Source organism: Salminus brasiliensis, chromosome 2 (assembly GCF_030463535.1).
Source record: "Salminus brasiliensis chromosome 2, fSalBra1.hap2, whole genome shotgun sequence".
In the NCBI taxonomy this organism is placed as follows: Eukaryota; Metazoa; Chordata; class Actinopteri; order Characiformes; family Bryconidae; genus Salminus; species Salminus brasiliensis.
In genome coordinates, this window is record NC_132879.1 from 42,105,963 (window position 1) to 42,114,073 (window position 8,111).

General features: G+C 40.4%; 1 protein-coding gene across 1 annotated transcript; it reads left to right on the forward strand.

The window, feature by feature from the left end:
• Positions 1-235: 235 nt before the first annotated feature.
• sypl1 (synaptophysin-like 1) lies at positions 236-7,350 on the forward strand. The gene is made up of 5 exons (XM_072672819.1): positions 236-447; positions 1,962-2,080; positions 4,724-4,928; positions 5,651-5,842; positions 5,988-7,350. The coding sequence occupies exons 1-5, from the start codon at positions 376-378 to the stop codon at positions 6,117-6,119; spliced, it is 720 nt and encodes a 239-aa protein (XP_072528920.1). The 5' UTR covers positions 236-375; the 3' UTR covers positions 6,120-7,350.
• Positions 7,351-8,111: the final 761 nt, after the last annotated feature.

Consider the following 8,111-nt stretch of genomic DNA (forward strand, 5'->3'; position numbering starts at 1 on the left):
CCCACCACCACCCCCTCCTAAATACCCACTGAAGTGTGTGTGTGTGTGTGTTGAGCACTGGCTTTTTCCAAACCTTCCACGTTTAAAGGAGTCTGAGGTGTGATTGATGGCCGCTTAATAAAAAAGTTGTGATGTTGAAGGAGCCCCTCAGGGCGCTGGGATCTCGCCACGGTTCCTCCTAGCTGCGCTCTCTGTGCTCTCGGGCTGTTCTCGGTGTAGGAGGAGGAGGAGGAGGAGCAGCAGCAGCAGCAGCAGCATCACCGAGCGGAGAGAAAAGCACCACGTCACCCCGCCAAAGTTGGAGTCTTACAGAGAAAAGTTGCAGGGAGTCAGCTCGTCGCCGTCTGTGCCGAGAAGACCCGCTTTCTGGAGAAGATGCAGACAGGATTTCGGTTCAACTTGAGCCCCGTCAAAGAGCCGCTGGGCTTCATTAAAGTTGTGGAGTGGGTGAGTAAGTTAGCCGCAGCGTGAGCTCCACTGTCCCAGCACGGTTAGTGCTCGCGTTTCCATTCAAGCTGAAGGATTTCCAACTTTAGTTCGTGGATAAGGCCTTGATTTGAGGAAAAAGAAGAAGGCGTCTGGAGTTGTCCCGTTGTATCCCGATGAAGTTTGCCATGCCGTTAGCTGCTAGGTTTTACCTCAGTATCAGCAGTTCAGCGCTACAGTGCCGGGCTTATGAACTTTTAGCACACACCCTGCATCCAAACCTCTCTTAAACGTTTATTCACGGTGTTATTCATTTCCCCACTGCTTGCTGTATAACTGTGCCGCCATTGATTTGCCAGTAACCTTTGCTCAAGCGAGAATTCCTGGTTTTTGGGATCGTTATATGTCGATTCCGCTCATTTTTAAGTCAGCAAGCTTTGGCCTTATTTAACCAGTTTAGGTATGTGAGGCATATTTGTGGCATATCGTTCTCCAAGCCTGCCTAGCTGCTTAAAAAAGGCATTAGCCTGGAGATCACTCCCTCATTTGCTTGAGTTTCAAAGGAATTTGGTGAAAACTGGGGCAAATTGAATTACCAGCCCAGCTTTTGCTGTCCATATTTCAAAACAGCATAATCTACTTATCTGACACCAGGTGGGTTGCGAAGTTTCTTTTCGTCTCATTTGTACACTATAGGCTATGTTATATATATATATATTTTTTATATATTTTTATATTTTTTTTTCTGTATTTAGTTTTTGCTACAGTGCAAAACTGCAAAGTTAATGAGTCAGCAAGCAGGATGCATCCTGCTGAGAACTACAACATCTGGCAGAGGTTTACTCCACACATAACATAACAGGCCGTCCTTCATTCATCCCAGGCCCCAGTGCACTTTAAAACTGTGCAACAGATGTTTAACCTGAACTTGGATCAGTGTGTGTACATGAACTTGAAGCAACTTGGGGCAGCGACGGCTCAGCGGTTAGAGCTCCGGGCTATTGCCAAAAGGGTTGTGGGTTCGATACCCGGGCTCTGCATGCTGCCACTTTTAGGATCTTGAGCAAGTCCCTTCACCCTTTCTGCTCCCCGGGTGCTGGAGTTGGCTGCCCACTGCTCTGTGTGTGTGTGTGTGTGTGTGCGCGTATGCTCACTGCCCTTAGTTCACTAGTGTGTGTGTGTGTGTGTGTGTGTGTGTGTCCGTTCACTACCACAGATGGGTCAAATGCGGCGGGCACATTTCGCTGTACATAGTACACTGACAATTACTTGCACCTTTACCTTAACTGACCCTTTTAAGATGATGGGCAACTCCAGTCAGCTTGATTCACTTAGTTTAGTGACCAAGGTCACTAGAACCCGTTCGTAGACTATTTCTGAGCTAATCTAGGCCTGTTGAGGTATGGTGAATGGAGGTCTCATTCTTGTTAACTGGCCATTGAGTCACTGTATACAATACCTGTTGCCTTGAAGATCTGTGCAGCTGTGAACTTCATGAATCACTCCAATGATGCTGGTTCCATTTCTGTAACTAGCTTACAGCAGTTTTCGCCTTTGCAAGCTGCAGCGGCTACTCTGGCAGAAACGTGATTTCCCTGTTCTGCGGTGGTGGCAACAATGAAACTCTGGATGCCACATTTGCTTATCCATTCAGGTGGGTTCTTTGATCATTTTATCCATATCTGTTCTATGTATTTAAGGTGAAAGTGAAAACAAGTATCAACATTGAAACATATTCTATTGCATACAATCAAAAAGTACAGAACATGACAAATAGGGAACACTGAGACAGATTTTTGTACTGTACATTATTTAATAAATATGAAATAAATGTAGAGATTAATGAAGACATGTGTAATGTGTGATAGTGCTGCTTAGTATTTTTATATTCAGCATGTTAGGCCTACTTCTCATTTCAAAAGCTAGCTGCTCCAAGCTAGCAGCCAAAGTCTGAAGTCACATGACCACTGGCAGTCTGGTCTGGGTTTCCTGAAAGCAGCTTAGTTCAAAGATGGTTCTGAAATGGTCAAGCAAGCATTACACAGAACAGTCTCTTTATCTGTCAGTATGATCTTAATAAGATGTTTTGGTGAAAATTGACAGTTTTGGTTCTTACTAAGAAGAACTCAAAAACTCAACATTGTTGTTCTAAAACCCCCTGATTCTAGTTCTGTGTTTATTCAGTCATAATATACAAACTGGCTAATACTACTTTAAGGAGAAAGATTCACATTGATTAAATGACCAATGCCAGTTTGTATGATTCAATCGCTAACCAATAAGATTACTGTTTTTGAGGAATTCTCACTTGACGCTGCTGGAACCAATAAGCTCACTGACTGACGTCTTTGGCATTTGTAAAAATGTTAAATTAAATGTTCCCTTAACTTGAAAGGCAACGAAATACTGTACTGTAATCTGAGGAATAGTAAGGCATAGTGTTCTAGTGCTTTATCAGTTTCATAGGGCTTCAGTTAAATCAGTATAGTATAAATATGATTTGGTGATCTGTCGTGATGCACAGTGTCACAGTATTGATTTTTATCTGACATCTGATCTGTTGTATTGGTAGCCTAAAACATACAATCAAACTAATTATTGACTAATGCTATGCTCCCATTGAAATGAAACCTGGCCAGTGTTCTTGAAGGACTGGTAATAGCCACAATAGATAGATAAATAGATGCTTTATTGATACAGAAGGAAATTTAGCAGCCAGTAGCAGTTACACAATACAGCACAGTAATACAATACATCAATACGTGTGGTACAGTATAAAAAAGAAGTCCAGGCACAGCAAAAGAATAAAATAAAAGAAAAATATAGATGATGCCATCAACTATAGATACATATTTCTCCTGTATTACAATGAGGCATTAATTGCCTATAAACTATAAGTTATAAAATATTCATTATGAATAAATATGCATATTCTGAAAGCATTTATCCCAATAACAAGAAATACAGCCCTAGTGGGCCCCAGCTGAGAGGTTCTCCGGAAATGCTCCACTCCCACCTTCAACCAGTGATATCTCAATAAATTCTGTAGCTTTGATCAAATTTGTTTCTTAACTTAAATGGAAGGCTTCATTGCACTATATGCTTTATTGGGATTGTTGATAACTTTTTATTATGGTTTAGCATAACAACAGCACACATGCTTTTTTTGTACAACAAAGTTGTACTATAAGTAAAAATGGGAGCAGCACATTAAACTTAAGGCCTTACTGAAACTTATTAAGAAATGCCTACAACTTTGTTCAAAATTTATTAGTCTTAAGCAAATAATTGATTTAGTTCATTGATTTAATCCTAGTTGACTGAGAAATATGAATAAATCCACAAAGTGTGGCCTGCTGGTCAGAACTTATGAGGCCAGAGCTCACTGACCCATTTCTATGACATTTGTCTGTAAATGTTGAATTAACTCTTCTCTTAACATTTATTCAAGCTTTTGTTTTTGTTTTGAATCTGAGGGAAAGGTAAGTCATACTGTTTTAGGGCTTTATCATTTTCATAGGGCTTCAGTTAAACCAATATGGCATAAATATGATTTGGTCATCTTTTATGATACAAAGTGTCACAAGATTGATTTTTATCTGACATCTGATCTTGCCTAATCTTAGCTGACCAAGACAAACGAGTGAATCAACAGCTAGCCGATTTAGAGCAGGGCAGCCCAAAGTGTTGCCCACTGGCCAGAGCTTGTAAGGACCTGAACGTTACACTAACGCCATCCCCTTACCAAATGAAAGAACAGCTTTACTGTAATATGAAACTTAATAAACATTTAGTCCTCTTTACACCTGGTCACTTCATCCGTCTTGAGTATCAGGATTATATCTGGATCAGGCCAAGCCACATACAAATGCAAGTGTAAACGCACCCAAGGTGCATTTAAAGCAGATCCTAATCTCAAGAGGTGGTCTGAGATGCATTTGAGCCACATGTTGTAGCAGTGTAAACAAATTCGTCTCTCCAAAACGCATTCTACAACCAACCCAGTACAACCCACACGCCAGCAATATTGGCATGCAACAAGCGATTTTGCATATTCCATTCCACACAGCAATAGTCAGATTTCAGCCAGACTAACCAGAGATGCATGTGCCCACCAGTTGTAAATGCATGTGGCTAAAATCGTACTTTTTATTTGTGTTTTGTGCGTTATTTTGTAATTACACTTTGGCCCGCTGACACTAAAAGATTGGGCTCCAATCCCTGCTAGATTCTGACATCTTTAAGGACTTAGAATTAACCTAAATGTGGTCATTGTTTCTGCATATCTTATCCACAGGTTAAACCAGGTCCAACTGGTTGAAGGAAATGTCACTCTGTGCAACCATACCTTGTCTGAGACACATCTGGTGGGCGACTCTTCATCCTCGGCGGAGTTTTTCGTGGCGGTGGCCGTCCTTGCGTTTCTTTACTGCATGGCAGCTCTTCTGGTCTATGTAGGCTACATGCACGTGTACCGGGACTCAGATTTTGGCCCAATGTTTGTGAGTATGCTGGAGTGGTGTTCTGATTTATTAAGATAAGAAAACTTTATTGTTATTATATTTACATAAAATGGGAACTTTAGCAATCTGGCACACAAATACATAAATACATAGACAAATGCTAAAAAACACTTAAACACTAACAGCAATGCACTTAGACTATGTAGAGGGGTTGTTTACCATGTCCTTTTTCAAAATGTTCACAGCAGAGGGTACAAATGTACCCATTATTATATCTATTATTATTATTATTATTATTATTATTATTATTATTACTTTATTCAACTTTATTTTGTTTCAATAACCCCTGCATGATGGGCAGGGATGTGGTTATGATGTTTTTTTTCCCCTTCTTTAAATAATTGCACAAAGCCTTACTGTACCCTGAGAGATTTCATATGGTAATGCCATATGTGTATGTGTGTGCGTGTGCGTGTGCGTGTGCGCGTGCGCGTGTGCGTGTGCGTGTGTGCGTCTGTGTGTGTGTTTTTATGGTCTTTCATGCGGTGCTTTAAATGCTTTCTATATCAATTAGTTCGAAAAGCTGCAGAGACCTAGGCAACATCAACGAATGAATAGAATCATTAACATTCAGCTGAAATGTTTAGGCATTGCATTTGTTGCATCCATTTGTCATCACAGCCTGCTGTTTATTATTAGAATGTAGTTTTCTTGTTATATTAGAATGGAAGAGACTTTAATTTTGTTGTTGGTTCTTTCAGGATTTTGTGGTGACTGCTTCGTTTGCGTTTCTGTGGCTGGTGTGTTCTTCGGCTTGGGCCCGAGGGCTGCAGTTGGTGAAATATGCCACAGGAACGGACGGCATCGCATCCACCCTGCTGCCTTGCAGGGACGACGGTGTCACCTGTGAGGTCACCGAATTCGCCAGCATGCGCACACTTAATATATCAGTGGTGAGCGTGGTGACTACGTCTTTTTACTAATATCAAAAACTTATCCTGAAATTAGTCTGAATATTACAGAAATGTGCTGATATTTATTATTTTGAAATACATTGCTTTAATAACAGGTTCTGGACCTGATGTGTGTTTCTCATAGGTGTTCGGCTTCCTGAACCTGATTGTTTGGGCTGGTAATGCCTGGTTTGTTTATAAAGAGACACGCTGGCACTCACAGAAGGTCAACTCTCAACAAGGAGCAAGCCGTGGCCCAGGTCCTGCCCCTATCTAGATGTGCCTCCTGGGTAACTGCATTACCTCTTCCGTCCACACCTTCAAGGAAAAGTCCACAGGTGAAGCACAAAAGGAGTGTGAGCATGTCCTTTCTGAAGCCAAATTCGTTTTCCTCCTCTCACTTCCGTTCATATGAGGGGTGCACCGAAGATTAACGTTCTATGGCCAATTCAATTGATGGTCATTTCATTTTTTTTTTTTTTTTTTTTTTTATCGCCCATGTTATTACACTTTTTATATATTGCAGGCGACAAAGGCAGCAACATTGTTCTTTTGCTCTTTACTCAAGGCTTAAGCATTTTAGTCTTTATGAATGCACTGATGTGAAACACGTAGTCTGGTTGGCAGCCCTAACACATGCATTCACAAAAACAATGAAATGCTTATAAACACTGCTCATTAAGCCTGCAAGAATTTTTTTAATATGATGGGATTTCCGATGCTTCCACCTGTTCCAGCGCCTTTTCCTCCTTTTGTCTTCGTTAGACTTTGATAGCCAATATGGCGTTGGGAGTGCATATCAGCCGTATCCCATTGTGCAGCCCTAATTTACATCTGGCTGCACACTCCAAACCACTTTCCCACTTCTTTTATGCCTGTTGTACCTAGAACATGGGCGTTGATTGAAGTACGCCCTTTTCTCCAGTGCATAGGATTTGCATAAGATTTCTGAATATTTTTATGCGTTACATTTCGTTTATAGCTGAGCATGTGTATTGTCTATGCTGACCACTTTTACATGTGTGTGAATGTTATGACTTTCAATGAATTTCTCTGGCGCTGTCTTGAATATTTACTCAGCTATTTACCTGCCTCTCTTATAATGGTTTTATGTGAAATATCGTATATTTCCTTTCGTTTTGTGTTGATATTGTTTTTTTTGTGATTTTCCACTATTTTATATGTTCTAATTGTATCCCATCAGTATTGATTTTTTTTTTTTTGTTTAATCCAAAGCATAACAAGGTACAACAGCACTGTTGTGTGTTGTTTTCTATGATTATGTACAGTATTCCCAAATGTTGTGCAGCATACAAGCATCTTGTGATTGTGCTATTCTTGGTTGATTAAGAGAGTTTTCTTTTTTTTATGGTTGTAGCTTTTTGCATTCACCACCTCCTTTTTTTTGTAATTTCTACATGCATTACCATTTTATCAAACATTTCTGTTTTTGCACTAGGACATATTTTTGTTTGTTTTAAAATAAAATTGAGACCGAAGCACATTCATATGGTCTCATCTGATGGTCTTTCTTTGTGGAGCACTGAGGGGAACAGTGATTTTCTTCCTCCAAATAAACATGGACCACCTCTGGATATAATGCAGCTTTTGTTTTGCCTGTTCACCCTGTGACTTCACAGATTGCCATTTGTCTGGAGAACAAACAAAACATTATGCGGAGAAAAGGGCCTAATATTCCAATGAGACAGAATGGCCAATAATAAACACATTTCAGCGCTCTAATGCTGGAAAAGCCTAGCCCATTTAAGCTCCTGTTATTTTCCTGTGCTAATCTTTCGCTCCCCCCCCCCCAGATATAGATGACTACTTAAACCTTGTCTTGCACTACAGGCCTTTTAAGCAGCAGATCCCATTAGACATGAAACCCTATTGTACAGGTCAATACAGGCATATAGCCAATAATGAAATGAAACTACATTTTTTTAAGTCTTTTTCATAGGGTTTAGGATGCAAATGGGTCACATTCGTGTCCGTGTTGTCGGTTTCCTTAGATTTTCCTTTTTTTTAGTTTAGTGCAATATCATGGATGCAACTAGTTGATCTCCAGCATTGCTGAATTTTTTTTTAGAAGCAGCACTGGTTCAGATTGAGTTGTGCTGCCACCCAGCGACCACTTGTAGAAGCTCACCCAAATTGTATCATAATAAACACCATTAGCTCAGGCGGCCTTTGTCAATGAGAGAAACGTTTTGCTCTCAGTGCTTCATAAGATAATGAATAAAGGGATATTTCTGCAAGTACGGACAGT

What these genes read in the sequence shown, in the direction of transcription:
- sypl1 (XM_072672819.1), top strand. Translation starts at nt 376, where the DNA reads ATGCAGACAGGATTTCGGTTCAACTTGAGCCCCGTCAAAGAGCCGCTG. An exon ending in ACATTTGCTTATCCATTCAG is followed by an intron (nt 2,081 to 4,723) that starts GTGGGTTCTTTG and finishes TCTTATCCACAG; the next exon opens with GTTAAACCAGGTCCAACTGG. An exon ending in CAGATTTTGGCCCAATGTTT is followed by an intron (nt 4,929 to 5,650) that starts GTGAGTATGCTG and finishes TGGTTCTTTCAG; the next exon opens with GATTTTGTGGTGACTGCTTC.